The 21,048-nt window shown below is 43.6% G+C and overlaps 2 protein-coding genes across 6 annotated transcripts in view; both read left to right on the top strand.

Moving 5' to 3' along the window:
• Hmgxb4 (HMG-box containing 4) overlaps window positions 1-17,863 on the top strand; it is a 45,134-nt gene extending 27,271 nt beyond the window's left edge. For all 4 annotated transcript variants that reach the window (XM_006974949.4, XM_015993846.3, XM_076571990.1 and 1 more), the window contains 6 exons: window positions 5,113-5,194; window positions 6,972-7,036; window positions 7,989-8,094; window positions 8,933-9,102; window positions 15,225-15,347; window positions 15,759-17,863. In XM_006974949.4, the coding sequence (XP_006975011.2) occupies window positions 5,113-5,194; window positions 6,972-7,036; window positions 7,989-8,094; window positions 8,933-9,102; window positions 15,225-15,347; window positions 15,759-15,803 (591 nt within the window). In that variant the 3' untranslated portion in view covers window positions 15,804-17,863. The remainder of the gene's footprint in view (window positions 1-5,112; window positions 5,195-6,971; window positions 7,037-7,988; window positions 8,095-8,932; window positions 9,103-15,224; window positions 15,348-15,758) is intronic.
• A 1,399-nt stretch (window positions 17,864-19,262) lies between these two features.
• Window positions 19,263-21,048, top strand: part of Tom1 (target of myb1 membrane trafficking protein) — a 37,542-nt gene continuing 35,756 nt past the window's right edge. The window contains exon 1 of one of the 2 annotated variants that reach the window (XM_006974950.4): window positions 19,263-19,418. In XM_006974950.4, the coding sequence (XP_006975012.1) occupies window positions 19,367-19,418 (52 nt within the window). In that variant the 5' untranslated portion in view covers window positions 19,263-19,366. The remainder of the gene's footprint in view (window positions 19,419-21,048) is intronic. The other variant, XM_076571991.1, reaches the window with a different exon arrangement.

Raw genomic sequence — 21,048 nt, 5'->3', positions numbered from 1 at the left:
AAGAAGATTATTTCAAACATCCACCAGTTGAGAACTACCGCCACCGCACATCCTTGAAGGAGCATCGAGTATGGTCAGTTGTCTGATGGTGTCTCAATGTGTAATATGTGCTTCTCTGATGATGTGATGTGGAGCCTTTTTTCATCTATGTTCATCTATTGTCAGTTTATCTTTCCTGGTGAGGTGTCTTTTAGCTTCTTTGGTGCAGTTTATATTATTCACTTGTTGATTTCAGAGTTCTTTGTGCACTTTGGGTAACAGTACCTGATCAGATAAGTCTTACACAAGTGCTTTCTCCCAGTCTGTGGACTCATTCTTCTAACAGTGCCTTTTGCAGAGCAAATGGTTAAAGTTTTTTGCTTTTTGACAATGGGCATGCGCCACACCCAGATAATTTTTATTTTAAAGAAGTCCTACTTACCAATTCTTTCTTTTAAGCCTTTGGTATCTTATCTAAAATATCCCAGGTCATGGAGATTTTCAGGAATTCTATAGGGTTTTTTTTAAGGGGGGGGGTACATATTACATTTGTTTGTAGGGTGTGTATGTGTGAGGACTACTTGCAGGAGTTGGTTCTTTCCTCCCACCACGTGGGCCCCAAGATCAAGCTCAGGTTCTCAGGTTTGGCAGCAAGCAAACACCTCCCTCCACCCCCTCCCCCAGCCATCTTGCTGGCCCCTTGACTTTGTATTTTATCTTTAAGCCTGTTTTGAATTAATTCTCTTGAAGGATATAAAGTTTGTGTGTAGGTTTTTTATTTTGTTGTAGTGGTGACTCCCCTCCTGCCTCCAGCTTGTGATTATCTAGTTGTTCATTTAAAATACTGTCTTTTCTCCATTGTGCTGCCTTGTTCCTTTGTCAAAGATCAGTTGAGCACATTGCTGAGTGTCTCTGGCCCTCTGCTGTGTCCCACCAGTGTGCACGTGTGTCCCTGTGCCAGTCAGTGCTCGCTGTCCCAGCACTGTGGCGAGCGGCACCCTTGAGCACTCCTTTTCTTTACTACCATGCTAGTTCTCTTTCGGTCTTATACCTCTGTATACAAACTTTGATTCAGTTTTTGTTTTGTTCTTTTGAGACCAGGTCTCACTATGTAGCTCTGACTGGCCTGGAGCTCACAGAGATCCACCAGCCTCTGCCTCCAGAATGTTGAGATTAAAGGCGTGCACTAGCTTGGCTTTTTAATTAAGGGCTCATTCAGGAAAACCTCCCTTTTGATTGACTGAGATTGAGCTCATTAGATGCCTTAATTATGACTGCAAAATCTCCTCTGCTATGTAATAGAATATATAGAGGGGCCAGTGCCCTTCTTATTCAGCACCTCGTTCACAAAAAGATAGCTACAAGACATGCAAGCCAGGGGGCAGAGTCTGGGAGGACATCTTGGATTCTTCCTACCACAAAAACAATATTGAGCACTTGCTGAAGCATGGAACATTTTACTAACCCCACCTTTGAGTTATGGTGTAGTATAAGATAGTCTTTGCATGCTAGGCCAGTGCTCTGCCACTGTGAGAATAAGACCACTACCACAGTTTAAAGCCAAATTTGAAGCAAGCTTTAATTAAATACTGGCCTGGTAGGTGGGCTCTGGCCAGGTCCATACCCAGGTTCCTGGGAAATGGCCCCGAGTCACGGTTTACAGAGGCTTAAGAAGGGAAACCCGTAATTCATTGCATTTTCCATCAGATCCAATCAGGAGCAAATATACATCCTGATGTATTTCTGCCTTTGAACCTCCACCCACAGGTGATCAAGCACATCCAGTGCATATGGGTCAAACAGACTTACTTAAGGGAGTGGAGAAAACATGCCCTGTTATCTCCCATTAACATTGGCCTCTAGCCTTTCAGGAACTGTCTGTCCTTGAGCAAGGGGCTTGCAGATCAGAGACATTTTTGTTTCATGGATCTTCTAGGCCTAGTAATTAACTTAAATGTAACTTTAGCTCTCGCACTACCTCCTCAACCATCTACATTTTATTTATATAAGTTAACACTAAGGAAAATGAAACCATTTGTGTAGCTGGTGTTTAGTTTGATCAGGATCTCTCTGTTGGTCTCCAAATTCTGTGGGGTTTTTGTTAGTTTGGTTTTTTGTGACAGGGTTTCTTGATGTAGCCCTGGTTGTCCTGGAACTCTTTCTGTAGACCAGGCTAGCATCAACTCAGAACTCTGCCTACCTCTGCCTCCATGCTGGGATTAAAGTGTGTGCTGCCGCCACCCTTCAAATTCTTCATTTTATTGTGACAATTTTTATTTATTTATTTTTTTTTTTTACTCTGTAGACCAGACAGGACTTGAACTCAGAGATTCACTTACCACTCAAGGCGTGCGCCACCACTGCCTTGCCAACAAATGTATGTCTTATCTGTTAGATTATATATCTCAATCCTGGCTATATTCACAGCATCTGACACATGATGAATATTCAGTAAATATAAATGAATGGGTCTCTTAATATAGCCTGGGACTTGCCCAGAACTCTCAGTAATACTCCTGCCTTCTGAGTCCTGGGACTCATAAATGTGAGCCACACATCCTAGTTTAAATACTTTATTGCCACATATCAGAAAAGCTACCCATTTCTTGTGTGCTTACTCAAGATCAACCATGTAGTATATAGCATATCTAAGATGAGATGTTGGACCTTTAAAGGTAAAGTTCATGTGTGTCCTGTGTCCTGTCCTGCCCCCCATCCTTTCCCTCTCCTATCACCCCCTCCACCCAGTTGCTGTTCTTAATTTCCTACTAGTAAGATCTGGGATTCAAGTTCATTTTATTACAGCCAGTATGATTATTTGATAAATACTAGTTTGTTTACTTTATAATGGATAGAGTCCTCTATAATAGGGAAACCCTTTCCTTCAGTCTGTGAATCTGGGTGTTGACCAAGAATTACAATTAATCTTATGAAGGTACTTCATGTTAAACTCCAAGTGACGTTGGGGCTAGGAGGAAAGTAACAATATTGAACCATGTTTAAGACAACATTGTTAAAATGCCTATTGTAAGACCTGTAATACAGTTAAATGAGATAAAAGTTTTTATATACATATTCTCCCTAATATCTCAATATTTAGCGGTGAGATAGATTCTGCTGGAGGGAAAGATTTAGAAATGTACAGACTTTTTTCTTCTCTACTCTAGTGTGTTTTAGGCATGCAAATAGGTCAGCATAGACTAAAGACAAACACACCATTATAGTTCAGGTAAGTATTGGTGACCAAGGCAGTAAAGAAAACAGCCAGGCTTTCCCTGATCAAACAAGCAGCTCTGTGGAGTGACATAAGGGACTTGGGTTTTAGACACAAATCAGACTCTTAAGGCAAACAAGTTGCCAGTAGCTTTTTAAATTGTTGATCTGTGTGTGTCTTTTTACTAATTATAAGACCAGAAGGGCCTCTTAGGAGATCATCAGACTTTGAAGCGTCTAGATGAAGGAAGTAGAGAGGGTTTTGTATGTTTGTTTGTTTTTTTCCATGACCACTCAGTATGGCCCTCAGCAAATCTGTTTCTCTGTTTGCTTTCTTCATCCACAAATGGAGGTTTGGGTAGATATTTTAAACTTATGTCCTTTTCCAGGTAGAGACACTCAGCATCATTCCCTCAGTAGAGAGTTATAACATGTGATAAAGAATCTTGTACTTCCCTTGCAGAACTGGCTTAAATACAGATTTTGTTTCTGAAAATCCCTTTGTTGCTTTGGGCATTGTCACAGTCCAGTGCTTTAATGGTACATACCACATATGCTGAAGTGAAGAGCCTGAGCCCCTCTTGATACTACCTAATAACTGTCTGCAGTGCCCTCCCTCCCTCCCTCCTCCCTCCCTCCCTCCTCCATCCCTCCCTCCTCCATCCCTCCCTCCCTCCTCCCATCCCTCCTCCCATCCCTCCCTCCCTCCCATCCCTCCCTCCCATCCCTCCCTCCCTCCCTCCCTCCCTCCCTTCCTCCCTTCCTCCCTTCCTCCCTTCCTCCCTTCCTCCCTTCCTTCCTTCCTTCCTTCCTTCCTTCCGTCTCTCTATGTAGCCCTGGCTGTCCTGGAACTTGCTATATGTACCAGAGATCTCTTGCCTCTCTCTCCCCAGTGCTGGGATCAAAGGTGTGTACCACCATGTCCAACTTGTTTACAGGTTTAACTATCGCACCTTTCCACCACTGGAATCTGAATAAAATATGATAAACTACAAAGGTTAGGAAACGGGCTACAAGATGAGACATCAAACCCAGAAAAAGAAAAAGTAACATTGATTTAGGGTGTGCATTTCTGGCTCCAGGGTTGAGCTGACCCAACTAGGGAACCCCTAGTCTGACAGTGCTGGTACATTTCTTAATTCCAGAGCTTGGGAGGCAGAGGCAGAGACCAACTGGTCCACAGAAACCCTGTCTCAAAAAAACCTAAGAAAAAAAGAAAGAAAAGGAAAGTGGTTCTGATTCTCAAGGATGAGAAAATTAGTCTCTTCAAGGGAAGGTAGAGATCTTATAAGAATTAGTGCTTGGCCGGGTGATGGTGGCACGCACCTTTAATCCCAGCACTCCAGAGAGGCAGAGGCAGGCGGATCTCTGAGTTTGAGGCCAGCCTGGGCTACAGAGTGAGTTCCAGGACAGGCTTCAAAGCTACATAGAGAAACCCTATCTTGAAAAAAAGGGGGGGGGGGGCTGGAGAGATGGCTCAGAGGTTAAGAGCACTGACTGCTCTTCCAGAGGTCCTGAGTTCAATTCCCAGCAACCACATGGTGGCTCACAACCATCTGTAACGAGATCTGATGCCCTCTTCTGGCCTGTAGTCATACATGCTGTATACATAATAAATAAATAAATCTTTAAAAAAAAAAAAAGAAGAAGAAGAATTAGTACTTGATGCTCAAAGAATTATGCAACATGGGGTTTTTATATAAGAATGAAGGTGTTCACAGATGTTTGGCATGTTAGATCTGATGTTAACCCCTGGGTAATAAGTAACATGGATTAAAAATTAAATTATCTTCTTCAGGGAAGCTGATTGATAGGATGGCACTCTTTTGTGGCTGAAGAATATAGAAAATATACTACTTGGGTCCTAATCAACTTTTGCCCTGTTATGTTTTGTGTGTGTGTGTGTGTGTGTGACACTAGCCAAAAAAGAAGAACATGTCTGCCTACCAGGTGTTCTGTAAAGAGTATCGAGTAACCATTGTGGCTGACCATCCAGGTATAGGTAAGAACCTTTCTGAGCTTTGGGTTTCATTTTGTTCTGTTTTTTACTTTCTACTCTCTGAAGCTATGCATTTAATTAATTGGATTACCAGGCCTCTTCCCCCTATAGCATTAGAATACAAATTGAAACCAGTTTGGGTGGTTCATGCCTGCAATCCCAGGGAGGCTAAGGGAGTCGGTGCTACAGAGTAAGTCCCTGTCTCAAACAGAAGATAAATTGTAATTCCTCAGTTCTGCAAATCCTTTATTTCACCCAGCCTATAAAAGAGTTTTCCAGAGAATGATGATGTCAGATATCTTCATCAGTTGCTTCCACCTGGTTTTTAATTATTAGTAGTATTTTGTTTGTTTGTTTTGTTTTCTGTTATGTAGCTCTAGCTGTCCTGGAACTCCAGAATGTCCTTGAAACTCACAGAGCCACCTGCCTTTCCCTCTCTAGGATTACAGGTGTGTGCCACCATGTTGGCTCCACCTTACTTTTTTATGTTTAATATCTGAGTGCTCTGTCTGCATGTATGCCTGCACACCAGAAGAGGGCATCAGATTCCAAGATGGTTGTGAGCCACCATGTGGTTGCTGGGAATTGAACTCAAGACCTCTGGGAGAGCAAGCAGTGCTTGAGCCATGTCTCTAGCCCCTTTTTATTGAATTTTATGTATTATTTTGTGTGTGTACATGTGTGCATGTATGCCAGTGGAGATCAGAGGACAACTTGTAGGAGTCAGTTCTCTCTACCATGTATGTCCCAATGATCAAACTTAGGTTCATCATTAGTGGTGAATGCCTTTATCCTCAGAGCCATTTTGCTGGTCTCATCTTACTTTTTGAGGCAGAGTCTCTCACTTAACCTAGAACTCATCCATATGGCTAGTAAGCTTCAAGGTTCCTTGTGTTTCTGCATTTCTGAGAATCATCCCAGTATGTATTTCTTAACCAATAAAAGAGGAAAGTATGCTGGGCGGTGGTGATGCACGCCTTTAATCTCAGTGCTCTGGAGGCAGAGACAGGCAGATCTCTGTGAGTTTGAGGCCAGCCTGGTCTACAAAGTGAGATCCAGAACAGCCAGGTCTGTACAACAAAACCCTGTGTAAAATAAAATATGAAGAAGAAGAATGCATAAATTAAACAGATATAGGAGCCAGGTCTGTACCTGTAATCCCTGGGTTGGGGAGACTAACCTGGAAAGATCACAGGTTTCAGACCAACCTGGGCAGTATAGCAAGATCTTGTCTCAAAAGAAACAAAGAACAACAAAAACAAAACAAAACAAAACAAAACAAAAAAAAAACCAATGCATCAATGCACATTAATATTCAAAATATGCATTTTATTTCCAGCAGTGTAGGCCTTGAGCTCCATTGCATGTATTTTGTAGTGTTTTGCTTGTCTCTGTGTTAGCACTTAGTAAGATGAGCAGACACTACCTTGACCTTACACAGGTCACATTATGTCTCTGTTTCGTTGAACTTAAGTATAAAGTGGTTGTCCATGCCACAAAGATGCTGTGAAAAAGTAGACATTGCCAGGCATGGTGGCACATGTGTACCTTTAATCCCAGCACTTGTGAGGCAGAGGCAGGTGGATCTCTGAGGTCGAGGCCAGCCTGGTCTACAGAGTGAGTTCCAGGACAGTCAGAGCTACACAGAGAAGCCTTGTCTTGGGGAAAAAGAAAAAGAATTCTGTCCTGCCAAACCCTCTTCCAGTTTCTGCTTCCCCAGTCTTCTGTTTCTTACAGTGCTTTTTTTTTTTTTGTCTTGTTTTTAACTCTTTTATACCAGATTTTGGGGAACTTAGTAAAAAATTGGCTGAAGTATGGAAGCAGTTGCCAGAAAAAGACAAACTAGTAAGTATATTTTCTTGCACAGTTTCCATTGCTGTTTGCCTGCCAGCCACACAACACTGAGAACAGCAAGAAAGGAGCAGTAGAAGTGGCCAGCAGGGACACGGCCACTGTTGGGCCAGGCTATTCTCGCTGTAAGAAAATGGCCTTGTTCTACTGCTGTTTACTTTCCCCCAAAAACCATATTTAAGTAAAACAAGAAGAGCCAAGTTGATTAAAATATTTTAAAAAGAAAATTTAAAGTCACAGCACTCTACATGCCAGTCAGCCATGGTTTGGGGACTGAGGACCTTCACCCTCTAGATAAGAGAAGCATGGGATTCCCTTAGCCAAACTCTAGGACTCCATCCTCATCAACCATTAGCAATGCATTCTCCTATCAAGAAGCTAATAAGACTTCTGGGTATGGTGGCTCATGCCTGTAATCTCAGCGCTTAGCAGACTTGGGCATGAATGTCATGGATTCAAGGCCAGCTTGGGCTGTATAACAAGTCTGGCTCAAAAAAACAAAAAGGAAAGTAGAAGAGCTAATAAAGCAGTGACAGTCACATCTGAATTATGTGCCGTCACATCCCAGTCATTTGGTACAAAGGTTGTGTGGGAACAAAAAACTGCCATTCTTACTTTAAAGAATGGCTTTTTTAGACAATACAGCTCTTTTCCACTCAGATTATTCTTGATAGCTTGCTGTTTCCCATTGCCAGACAGGTTAGAGGAAGTGGTTAGCCACATGGACATTATACTGAGCCAGGTGTTTGCTGTGTGACCTGTGTTTAACCTTGGAGTATTCTAACAGTCCTGCATTTAAGATCAGCTTATCAGCTCAAAGCCACTTGAGTGACCTAAGATCCAGAATTCCTATTTGTCCTCTCTCCACCTTCTCCCAGCTCCCTGCTCCCTTTCTGCTTCCCCTTTTGTCTTTCTTTTTAAATTATGTGTGGCTGATCTGTTGCAGATCTGGAAGCAAAAGGCTCAGTATCTGCAGCACAAACAGAACAAAGCTGAAGCCACGACTGTGAAAAGAAAAGCATCCAGTGCAGAAGGTTCCGGGAAAGTCAGAGGTAGCAGCCGCTTCTCTCTTCTGCTTTGAACAGATTTCCTCCAACACCCTGTGAATTCTGCTTCTTTGCTAGGAAGTTGGGAGAGCAAAGAGCGTATAGTAAAAGTAGGCCTTGACACCTAAGTATTACTGACTACTACAGGCTGCAGAGAAGTAGTTCAAATTTAGAAATTGTAAGGAGTCACAGGCTTTGCTGTAAAGATCCAGAAAATAAGGGTGGGTCCTTCAGCCTACCTCTAACCTAGCAAGTAGGAGAGTGGCAAATTCAAAGCTAGCCTGAGCTCTACATAGCAAATTATAGACTAGTCTGGACAACACTGAGACCCTGTCTTTAAAAAAAATAAAAGGATCCAGAAAGTGGATGTTACAACCTTTGTATGGATGGTATGTGCATTTCCAGTCACATATACATTTTTTATTTGTTTTTCTTTCTTACAACCCTTTAAATGTGTACAACTAGGGGCTAGAGAGATGGCTCAGCAGTTAAGAGCACTAGCTGTTCTTTCAAATGACTAGGGTTCAAATCCCAGCTTCAACCTTGCTCACAACTGACTATAACTCCAGTTCCAGAGAATCCAGTACCCTCTCTTGGCTTCTGGGCATTTTCACATGTGGGTGCACAGGCATGCATGTTAGGCAAATGCTCATATACATAAATATAAATTTAAAAAAATTTTAAGTAAAACTATTTTTATCTCATGGGTCACAAAAAAAGAAGTCAAACTAATTTTAGCTCACAAACATAAATTAGCTAATGCCTGGTATAGTTTTTTAAGAGGGAAATTCTCATTTTTGTGACATTGAAGGCCATGGACAAATTTTCGTCTCTCTGTTCTCAGCTTCTTCTCTGGGAATACTGTCACCCCAAAAGAAGTCCCCACCAACCACAATGCTTTTGCCAGCCTCACCAGCCAAAGCTCCTGAGACAGAGCCCATTGATGTCGCTGCTCATCTCCAGTTGTTAGGAGAGTCCCTCAGCCTCATTGGACACCGCCTGCAGGAGACAGAGGTAAGCACAGCACTCACTAGCAGGATTTCTGTTTCTTATACCATTTAGATCCATTTAGAGCCATTTGTTCATTTAATGAGCAACTACTTAATGCAAAATAATGCCAGGTACCCATGGTGTAGTGAAAAGATGTCTAGAGATTCAGAGTCTGCCTACTGGCTCTTAGAGTTTATACCAGTATACCATCCTGTAGAAACAGTGGCGCTAGGGGAAGTTAAGATACCCTGTAGCTGGGTTTTAGTCTCTAAAAGTTCAGTGGAAGAACTAGAGATGTCTCTGCAGTTAAGAGCACTGGCTACTCTTCCCAAAGACCAGGATTCAGATCCCAGCATGCACAGGGTAGCTCACAACCACTTGCAACTCTAGTTCTGGGAAATCTGACACCTTCTGACCTCCTTTCTTTCTTTCTTTTTTTTTTTTTGGTTTTTTGAGACAGGGTTTCTCTGTGTAGCTTTGCACCTTTCCTGGAACTCACTTGATAGCCCAGGCTGGCCTTGAACTCACAGAGATCCGCCTGGCTCTGCCTCCCAAGTGCTGGGATTAAAGGCGTGCGCCACCACCGCCTGGCTCCTTCTGGCCTCCTTAAGCACTGAATGCATGTGGTGCACAGACATACTTGGGGGTAAAACACCCACCCATACATATAACATAATTTTTTTAAAAAATTAAGTAGAAGCCACTCATGGCAGCTCAGCCTTATAATCCCAGAACTTCGGAGGCTGAAGCGGGAGAATTGCTGCAAGTTCAAGATCAGCCTGGGCTACAGACTGAAATCCTGTCTCAAAAAAATAAGCCCAGGTAAATTAAAATGCAGTGAAAAAAATTAGTGGACACCCCTGGAGCCTTCTGAGAGCTGGGATTGTTTAGTACAATTTCTGCAGTTTTGAATGGTCAGACAAGATTATACAAGGATAAGAATTCCCATCATTCTCTGAAAATCCCAGGGTTCAAGAGCCAGAAGCAGGAGGATAATCACAAGTTTGAGGCCAACCAGGGCTATAGAGTGAGACTCTACCTTTAAAGAAAGGGTCCTAGGGAAAAGCTCACAGGGCTCAACCTTAGACAAAGAACTACAGGCAACTAAGGAATACTGAGAGTAGACGAAACAGTCTTCCCCAGGGAAGAGCACAGCAACTGGTTATCCAGTACCAAATGGTCAGCCCTGGAAACAAATACAAGTAACATTATACAGACTGAGCAGGTTGTATTTGTGTGCTTAGGAGAAAAATACACACATGCACCTCCAGGATTGTCACAACAGTTAATGATAAAAAGAGGCCATGAATTTGAAAGAGCAAGGAGGGGAATGTGGGAGGGTTTGGTGAGAGAAAGGAAAGAGGGAAATGATGTAATTATATTACACTATCAAAACAATGAAAGGAGATGTAGCACTCACCTTAATCGCAACACTTGGGAAGCAGAGGCAGATGGAGCTCTGTGAGTTCCAGGACAGCCAGGGCTACACAGAGAAACCCTGTCTCGAAAACAAAAAGAGAAAAAGGGGGCTGAAATAAGAGCATAGCTGCTCTTCCAGCAGACCTAGATTCCATTCCCAGCCCCCACGTGGCCGCTGACAACTGTCTGTAACTGCAGTTCCAGGGGACCCAAACACCTTCTCTAATCATGCACACACATGGTGCACAGAATACAGGCAGGCAACACACTTTGACACATAAAAGTACGATCTTTTATTGTGGTTTTCTTTGTCCTTCTGAAAGTTCATTTCTAACCGATCTTCCCCTTCTAAGATCCCTAAAAAAATATATATATTTTTATTTTACAATACCATTCAGTTCTACATATCAGCCACGGGTTCTCCTATTCTCCCCCCTCCCACCCCCTCCCCTTACCCCCAGCCTACCCCCCATTCCCACCTCCTCCAGGACAAGTCCTCCCCCTAGGACTGAGATCGACCTGGTAGACTCAGTCCAGGCAGGTCCAGTCCCTTCCTCCCAGACTGAGCCAAGTGTCCCTGCATAAGCTCCAGGTTTCAAACAGTCAACTTATTCAATGAGCACAGGACTTGGTCCCACTGCCTAGTTGCCTCCCAAACTGATCAAGCCAATCAACTATCTCACCTATTCAGAGGGCCTGCTCCAGCTGGGGGCCCCTCAGCCTTTGGTTCATAGTTCATGTGTTTCCATTCATTTGGCTATTTTTTTTTCAATAATTGAGTAAAACCGAAATTTATTATAAGCCATAGTCGTCCTAGGGACCTCATGCTATATATATAGCCTCTATGGTTCTATGGGTTGTGGTCTGATTGTTCTTTATTTTATATCTAGAATCCACTTATGAGTGAGTACATACCATGACTGTCTTTCTGGGTTTGGGTTACCTCACTCAGGATGATTTTTTCTAGTTCCATCCATTTGCCTGCAAATTTCATGCTTTCATTATTTTTCTCTGCTGAGTAGTACTCCATTGTGTATATGTACCACATTTTTTCCATCCATTCTTCCGTTGATGGGCATCTAGGTTGTTTTCAGTTTCTGGCTATTACAAATAGTGCTGCTATGAACATAGCTGAGCATGTGTCTTTATGGTATGAATCAGCATTCCTTGGGTATATGCCCAAGAGTGGGATGGCTGGGTCTTGAGGTAGTTCGATTCCTAATTTTTTGAGAAACCGCCATACTGATTTCCACAGTGGTTGTACAAGTTTGCATTCCCACCAACAGTGGAGGAGTGTTCCCTTTGCTCCACATCCTCTCCAACATTGGTTGTCATTGGTGTTTTTGATCGTAGCCATTCTAACAGGTGTAAGGTGGTATCTCAGAGTCGTTTTGATTTGCATTTCTCTGATGATTAAGGATGTTGAGCATTTCTTTAAATGTCTTTCAGCCATTTGTGATTCTTGTTTTGTGAATTCTCTGTTTAGCTCTTTAGCCCATTTTTTAATTGGACTGTTCAGTATAGCAAAGGAATTATTGTATGCTATTAAAGTTATTTTTTTAAAGATTTATTTATTTATTATATATGCCGGTTCTGCCTGCATGTATGCCTGCACTCCACACTAGAAGAGGGCACCAGATCTCATTATAGTTGGTTATGAGCCACCATATCGTTGCTGGGAATTGAACTCAGGACCTCTGGAAGAGCAGCAGTGCTCTTAACCTCTGAGCCACCTCTCCAGCCCTATTCAAGCCATTTTTAAGTTAGAAAATCAGTGCAAGAATATAAAAACTAATGACTTGCTTTACATAAATGTTAAATTATTATTCAACAGACAAAAGCTACAGAAAATGAATCTACATCTGAGTTCTTTGGCTATTTTCTAAAAATTCAGCAGGTGTTGAAAGAACATGGGCATTCTCATACAATACTCAAATACCTCAGTAAGTAAAAGTATTTCCAGAATAAAATATTCTGTGATCTTTATTAAATTTTCACATTTAACCATTATTATATTTTCGAAAAAGTTGAAAGTAAAATGGTTTTTTGTTTTGTTTTTTGTTGTTGTTATTGTTTTTTGTTTTTTGTTGGTTTTTTTTTTTTTTTTTTCCGAGACAGAGTTTCTCTGTGTAGCTTTGCGCCTTTCCTGGATCTCGCTCTGTAGACCAGGCTGGCCTTGAACTCACAAAGATCCTCCTGGCTCTGCCTCCCAAAATTAAAGGTGTGTGCCACCACCACAAGCTGTAAAATAGTTTTATGCACTATTCATTGTCCAGATTTTCCAAGATAGTTCCTTTTTGTTTGGAAAATATTTTTTTATTTTTGTTTTTAGAGACAGAGTTTCTCTGTGTAACAGCCCTGGCTGTCCTAGGACTCCCTCTGTAGAACAGGCTGACCTCAAACTCACAGAGATCCACCTGCCTCTGCCACCACCCAGCTGGCAAATATTTTTGAGTTCTTATGAGATTATTCCAAGAACTTACAGAGTAGAAAAACCTAACTGTCTATTGGCTGTCTTAGGATGCTTACAGTCTAACTGGAAAGATAATTTTATGTGACTAACAGTCAGAACCATGCACACATGTGTGAAGAGATGCTTTGAGAATTTGTATGTACACCGCAGGCAACAGACACCCAGCAGCATGCCCAAACCCACAGGTAGCACTTACACCTATATAGAGATAGTGATTCCACGATGCTTGACCTGGCACCAGAGATGGCTACTAGCAACCAAGAAGCAAGTAGCCCATGCAGCACTGAGATGCTGAATAGAATTAATTCACAGTCCACAGAGGACAGAGATTATATCCTGCCATTCCAACAGCATGTATGCAATTTAGAATTGGGAATTGAGGTTGAGTGGTGGGTACATCTGTGACCCCAGAAATTGAGAGGTTAAGGCAGGAGGATGATGGATTTAAAGCCAGCCTGCAGTATATGACTTGACACTGTCTGCAAAAGAAATAATAACAAACCCCTTCCACCCAACCAAAAAACCTGAGTAACTATAGCCATGAAAAGGGAAACTGCAGATAAGGGGTTGTTACCATACCAGAAAGAGAAAAGAGTTGATAGATTCTGTTGTCCACTTACCTTTGGTAACAGCCTTAAAAAAATATGATTCACATGCCAAAAGTTCACCCTTTATAGTGCAAGATTTAATGGCAATACTCTTCAGAGTTTTGGACCCATCACTGTCTCTAAAACATTTTCATTACCCCAGAAAGAAACTCAATGCCCATTAGCAGTCATTTCTCATTCCCTGTCTAGGCTGTTGTTTCCCAAAAGTGTGTGCATGTATGTGTGAGTGTGAGCAAGGTGCAAGTGTGGCTTCCACTGCCCTGAGTTGGAGTTACAGGTGGTTGTGAGCTACCATGTGGGTGCTGGGAATCAACGTAGGACTTCTGGAAGAGCAGCCTGTGCTCTTAACTCCTGAACCATGTCTCCAGTCCCATGATTTTTATTTAATGAACAGCATAGTGGATTTGTAACTATTAAAATAGTTAAAGTTCATATATATGCCACCAGAAATTGCATACCACACTTTCAGGAACATTGATTTACATAGTTCACTAGTGTAGATATTGAATATCTGAGCTTCAACGCAAATTTATATAACTATTAGTACCAAAAATAGAGCCCAGCTGGCCTTGCCCTCCTCATGTTGCACTGCTGTGCTGTTGTGAGCAGTTACAAGACTGTCACAGAACAGTGTCACTTAGGCATTGGTGGTGCATAGAACTGTAGCTCTACTGCTAGGATCCTGAGTCAGGAAGATTGCTGTGAGTTTCAAAAAAGTGAGTTCTAGGGACCTATAGAAATGTCTCAGTGGTTAAGAGCACTGACTGCTCTTCCAGAGGACCTGGATTCAGTTCCCAGCACACACATGGCAGCTCACAACTGACAAGACAAGATCTGACACTCTCACACAGACATACATGCAGGCAAAACACCAATACACCTAAAATAAAAATTAATAATAATAATAATAAAATGAGTTCTAGGCCAGCCTGTACTAAAAAGTGAGACCCTGTCTCCAAAGGAGAGACAGAGGAAGCAGTGTACTGGGTTATGAGAGTAAAAGGCCTGGTGAAAAGGGCTGGGTGGATAGCTGGAGAGATGTTGTGAACAGAAGATGGCAGGTGCCTGGCTCTCCTTCTCGGGGCCTTTTGCAGAAGAAGGTGGAAGGAGGGCCATTGAGGCTTTAGGCTCCAGCCCTACTTTAAAAGATCTTTGGAAGAGTCTTCCTGCTTAACTGTTGAGGTAGGGTGTACACACACACACACAGAAAGCAGGAAGATAAGGCAGGCATCCAAACCAGACGTCTTGGTAGACACTGAAGTATTTGTGGTTTCCTGTTCTGGGACTGCAGAGGATTTTTGAGTAGGGTTTGGGGGGGGGGGGGATGTGATTAGAGTTCCTACTTGGCCTTCTGAGAAAATCTATAGATTGTGAGTGAAGACATCAGCACTGAGGAGAGAAAGAAGGTTCAGTAGCAATGTAGTGTAGAAATGACAGAAACTTAGCAAATAGTTATTAAGATTTTGCTTGATTGCATGGGGTGAATTCCAGTAGCCTCTCACAGATCCTCTGCTGACTGCACACAGTGCCTTTTGTTACTGTGTTTTATCAAGAAGATGTAAAAGAGGAGTGAAACCTTACAAGCAGGAGAACGTTGAGCAGCAAGAGCAAGTGAGAGGTTTAGTTGCTGTCTGCTTTCCTTGCAGGGCATGGTAGCAGTATCCGGCAGCTTGTCCGTGCTCCTGGATTCAATTATCTGTGCTCTTGGCCCTTTGGCATGCCTGACCACACAACTACCTGAATTGAACGGCTGTCCCAAACAGGTCTTGGTGAGTTTTTGTTATTGTTGTTGTTGTTTTTCTTAACTTTTTAGAGCTGGGGTCTTAGGGAGCCAGAAAGCCTCCTTAATGAGCATACCAAGCACTGCTCCTGAGGCTTGGTAGCACATGGCACTTCTATCACATATTGTCCCACAGAGCATGACACTCTATTATCAACTGTATGCTATGGTTTCAGTGAAACTAGAAAACGTGCCACCTCCACAACAGTATTTTGGAGAGAATCGGTGTAGTCTAGCCCTTGAGGGGCTGCAACTCAAAGGCAGTCGAGGGACTTCTTCCTGCTGCCGGGTCTAATGTGAGGCATGAGTGAAGAAGCTCCTGGCATAGCTGACAGCAGCATGCCTGTCTCTGGGACCACAGGGAGGCATGCCACAGCTGAGCCTTTCTCCTTGTTTGCAGTCAAACACGCTGGACAACATTGCATACATCATGCCTGGACTGTGACCTCCGAGAAGCCTGGGATAGAACCCTGTCTACCCCTTCACTAGTTCATGTATATATGACTGTTCCAGATCCTCTACTGATCTCTGGGTGTAGGTTTTAAATTTTTATATCTATATATACATATATATAATGTACAGTATATACATAGGATTATAACTACTTCGCTTTTAATAATTTTATGAAATGGCAAGGGTTTAGATAAAAAGGAAACTTTGGCATGAATGTGGGCTTGGAATTATTTTTTGTGTAAAAAAATCTGCCTTAAAAATCAGTGTGATTTGGGGACTAGGGGCTTATTCTGGGTACCATGTGTATCTCCTTATAGACAGCTAAAATGTGATTTTTTTTTCCAAGCTTGGTTGTACCTCCAGACCCATCACTGACCATTTGCCTTACCTGTCTTATAATTGGAAATATAGTAAAGATTATGGGAGGAGGCCAGATGACTACAAACTATTTGACTCAAAGAGACCTGGGGGGAGGTGGAGATGGCTTAGGTCGACTGATAGGGGACTCATTCCAATTCCTACTAAAGAGGATCTGTGTCTCCAGTTTTGTTGTAACCATTGGTACCACAGTCATTGACACTGCTGATAGCCTCAGTTATGTGATTCTTGGCAGCAGAGAAATACCTTGGAGAGGCCAGAGCTGTTGGTGCCGCCTGTTGAACCTGCACTGGCTGGCCAAGAAGGCTGGGTCTGTAAAACCAAAGCTGTGTCTTCTGTTGGCAGCATTGGTTGACCAAATCCTGAGAGAGTCTGCAGCTTCTTGGTTCCGCTCTGGTTCCCCTGGTGGGCAAATTGTGCTCTGCATTCCACACACAATCACAAAGGAGTCCTCCGTTCACAGTGGGGTTATCTCTATGTGCGTGTGAGCGTATATTTTAATTATGTGTATTTAACTCTTCAGAATTTTTAGATTTTAATTTATCCTGTAAATTTCTGTATATATAATTTAATAACTAGCCTCCACCAGCAGTGGCATGTGGAGCTACAGACTTGTCATGTCTTCATGTCTGTCTAAAAGCTCCAAGTCATCCATATGTTAAGGTGTTATGATTCAGAAAGGAGCTTCATGGCCTTCAATAATGTTAGGAAAGTGAAATAGAAAGGAATGTCACAATTCCCAACTGCCCTTATTCCTAAAGAACCAGACCTACTTCCCTATTAGAAGACAGTTGAGCACTCCAGGGTTGTTTGGAAACTTGGTGTGAGATCCCCTTTCCATGCTTTCTTCCTCTAGCCTAGATGGAACAGGGCAGCATCACAGCAATCTTTGGGGACCATGTAGCCAGCTGCCACCCTGTTCAATTCCTTCCCATAGCCTCACTGTGCTTCACAGCTAAGCTTCTCACAGCTGTCCTGGACTCTCAGTCCCTTTTTCAGATCAGAGCAGTTTTGAGATTTAATCTGGGAAATGGAGAAGGAAACAGGAATATGTGGGAACTGAAATCAAGAAGAACAGAAATTAGCCGGGCAGTGGTGGTGCACGCCTTTAATCCCAGCACTTGGGAGGCAGAGGTAGGCAGATCTCTGTGAGTTCGAGACCAGCCTGGGCTACAGAGTGAGTTCTAGGAAAGGTGCAAAGCTACACAGAGAAACCCTGTCTCAAAAAAACAAAAAAAGAAGAGCAGAAATTTAAATTTGAGTGAACAGGTCAGAACCTCATTTGAACCTACAGAAGTTTCCTTTGAGAAACGGGGTATGAAGGAGAGGCCAAGAAGACACACCCAGTGCAGGAAGCAGCCAGTCCATCGCCATTGCTACAGACGTAGGGAACTCCTGAAGAGAGCCGACTTTTCGTGTTTGTTTTCCTCTGAAGCCTAGCCCTGTTGTGTTTGTATTAAAGATTTGTACACATTTGTATAATAATCTGTAACTTGTGTATTTGGTACTATTAGAGGAAAACTTTGGATTCAGGCCTTCTTGCTGTTTTTATATCATTGTTTTATTTTGTTTTTTTTTAAATAAATCCTAGTGGTTTGATCCAAATCCTATTACAGTTGTATAAAGAAACAAAATTTTGTACTTATATTAAAGATCTCATTTTTAATATTTGTAGTCCTGTCTTAGCTGTCTTTTCCCTAATTGGGTTAATCATAGTTGCTATAAAATTATAAAAACCTGTCATTCACTCTATTCTACCCTAATTTTTCTCTAAAAGGGGGTGGGGGCTGAAGAGATGGGTCAGTGGTTAAGTATACTTCCTGCTCTCGCCAAGGCCCCAAGTTAGATCACAGCTCCAGAGGATCAGCACCCTTTCTAGCCTCCTTAGGCACTAGCACACAAGTGCATATACCCACACAGGACACACGTACATATACATAATTAAACTAAAACATTTTAGACCAAATGCTGAAATAAAGGTCAAGTTTTCTTATTCCTACCTATCCTGGGTCCCAGGCTCCCAAATACCATTTGTGTATTGTAAAACTAGAGAATCTGTCATTGTGGCTGTAATGCCTGGCAAATGAAACCATGTACATTATTGTATTGGCCCAAATCAAGTATCCATTCATTTTTGTCAGGGTTGCATGAAATAATGTGCTGAAAAATATACAGTTCATGTCCCATGAGCTTCCAGAGTCTTGTCTGTAAAAAAAAAAAAAAGGTGATGTCACCTCCCTGTCTCTGAGTCTACAACCAGCTGGCCTAAAGTGAATGTTTGGTAATATTATGAACATTGAATATATGGAAATTTGACCTTTCGTGGTTAAAAAAAAGTTAATAGAAATACAAGATGTTAAAAATTGTAAGTAGCAAAATAAAACTTATTAAAGGCTGAGTTTTATGGTGCACAACTATAATTCCAACACTCAGGAGATCCGAATTTGAGACCAGCCTAGGAAGATTATATCAAAAGTAGGTGCAGAGCACTGGCTTGGTGGAAAAGTTGTGGTCTGTCCTCTGTATTCACCATGACGCACACAGTAAAAAGAATTAAAAATTTAAAACATGTCTTACAAAGATATATCAAGGAAGAAATACTGAATGCCTACTATTGAGTGATTTACGTGTCATCTTAATACTCTCAAAGCAGTATGGATATTGTCCCCCTTTACAACTGAGGGGAACAGATGCAGAAAAAGTACTTTTCCCATTTGCCAAGTAAGAACAGAGGCCGGTGAGGTGGCTTGCCACAGTCCTGGGCGTAGACTGAGTTCATTCTCTGTCTCAAGGGAGCACAAACCCAGGCCCTTGCCTCTTGGCTACACACAAGGTGGCTCTTGGAGCAGGGAGACATCAAAAGGAAATTTCGAGTCTGGCAGAGTCAAGGAGCCTGTCACTCAGGGCTACGTCCCCAGGATTGAAGGCTAAGACACTGATACCAGCCCCAGCTGTGTAACGAGACCCAGAGACCCAGTTTCCGGATGCGAAGACTTCCAGGCTCCACCACGGAGCAAGCGGAAGCCTTTCAGGGGCGTGGCTTAGGGGGCGGGGCCTCGTGGCTGTGCGCCAGAGCCCCCGCCCCGCGGCCCGACCAGCGGGTCACGTGACGGGTCGGCGGCGCCGGCGGTTGCTGTCACCTGATTCTGGGAGCTGGTGGCAGCGGCAGCGGTGGCAATGGACTTTCTCCTGGGAAACCCGTTCAGCTCTCCGGTGGGACAGCGCATCGGTGAGTCCCCGAAGCCGCGCGCAGCCCCTCCCCTGTGTGCCGCTCTGGCCTGGGCCCTGGGACCTGTCGGAGTCCCCAGTCTGGAGTGGGAGAGGTAGACGAGGCTGGCGCGGTGCTCCTGGCTCCGCCTCCCTGTGATTCACCCTGATTGACAAGATCAAGGGCCAACCAGAAGCCTCATATGGGGATTGATGCTGAGGATGACCAATAGGCAGGGGGGAGGGCGGGTCCAGGCGTATGTGGCTCAACCAATGCGTGCGTGTTGGGGTCCAGAGTAGAGGGAGAAAGTTTGGGTTAAAGGGACTGCTGTGATGAGCGGGCGTTGGGCCCCGCCGACGCCGGGCGCGCGCAAGCTGAGGGCCCCTCCCGGGTTGGCCGCGCTCAGGTCATTCACCGCTTCTCCGGCCCCTCACGTTCCCGGACACCGGAGTGTCTGGGCTCGCTGGGGTTTGTGTGACGTCGCCCCGGTGGTGTTCCTCGCCCATAGTTAAGGGACGGTGGCCTGGCCTTCCTAGGCTTGCTTGATCATTAAATGCATTAATAAGCGCGAAGCACTGAGGCTGCTGCCTGACACATGACTAACGCTTGTTGTTGTCACTGCGATACCACCTAATGGGGCTGGAGTCCGTGGGAAGATGCCGGCTCCCAGAACCTATTCTCGGGCGGAGGGCAGGCGACATTTCCCCAGGAATGGGTGGTCTCGGTATGCCTCTCCCCCCCTCCCTTTCCCGAAGGGTCCCAACAGCATTGTGAAATTCTTTTTGATGGCTCTTCGCCTTGGGTTCAGACTGGGAAGCCTGGATCTTTTAGTTAAGGCATTCTTTGCATTCTTCCTGCCTTGGAAGCCAAGGCTTCCCCAAAGTCGTTAGCCCAGCTCTGTGTTGTAACCGCCACTGCGGCTATTAGTAGCTCTTTTGAGGTTCTCATCAGTTCTTTGCAAGGGACTGCTAGTGCCTGAAATCCAGGTGCTTCACAAAGCCCCATCCTGAATCCTTGTTTAGGACCTGGAAAGAGAAGGCAGCCCTCTTTACATACTTGCTATGTAAAAACAAGCAAATTAGTCTGGCCGTAAAACCCAGCCACAAAGTCCTGAGACTTTCTGGATAAGCTTATTTGGGCTCAGTGTGCTTACCAGCTGTTCAAAACTCAACATCTCTTCGTGCCCTGAAAGGTTGCCTTCCTTGGGCAAGAAATACTTCTGGACAGACAGAATGCTGCTACATCAGTGTACTGACTAAATCTCACTGCTGGACCCTCTCTGCCTTGGGATTCATGTCAGATTAGGCTAGATCCATCTGAGATTCAAGCTGGCAGCTGTGGGGTTCTCAGTAGTGCTCTTTGCAATGCAATTGGCTGGGAGACCACAAACTTAAACCTCCCACCAGAAGCAGTAGCTCACACCTTTAATCCTAGCACTTGGGAGACTAAGATTGCCACCAAGTCCCAGGCTAGCTGGACTACAAAATGAGTTTCAGGGCATCATGAGCTGCAGAGTAAGACCCTGTTTCAAAACAAAAATACCAGTCTGCACAGTCCTGTTACTGAGGGGGCAGGGGATTGAGTTCTACAAAGGGAAGGTGGTGAAGACTGAGTCTCTCCCAAGAAGCCAGTGAACTGATAGAACAACTGA

Source organism: Peromyscus maniculatus, chromosome 5 (assembly GCF_049852395.1).
Source record: "Peromyscus maniculatus bairdii isolate BWxNUB_F1_BW_parent chromosome 5, HU_Pman_BW_mat_3.1, whole genome shotgun sequence".
Taxonomy (NCBI): domain Eukaryota; kingdom Metazoa; phylum Chordata; class Mammalia; order Rodentia; family Cricetidae; genus Peromyscus; species Peromyscus maniculatus.
The sequence above is the reverse complement of the archived record's forward strand: the minus strand, read 5'-3'. Positions and strand labels throughout refer to the sequence as shown.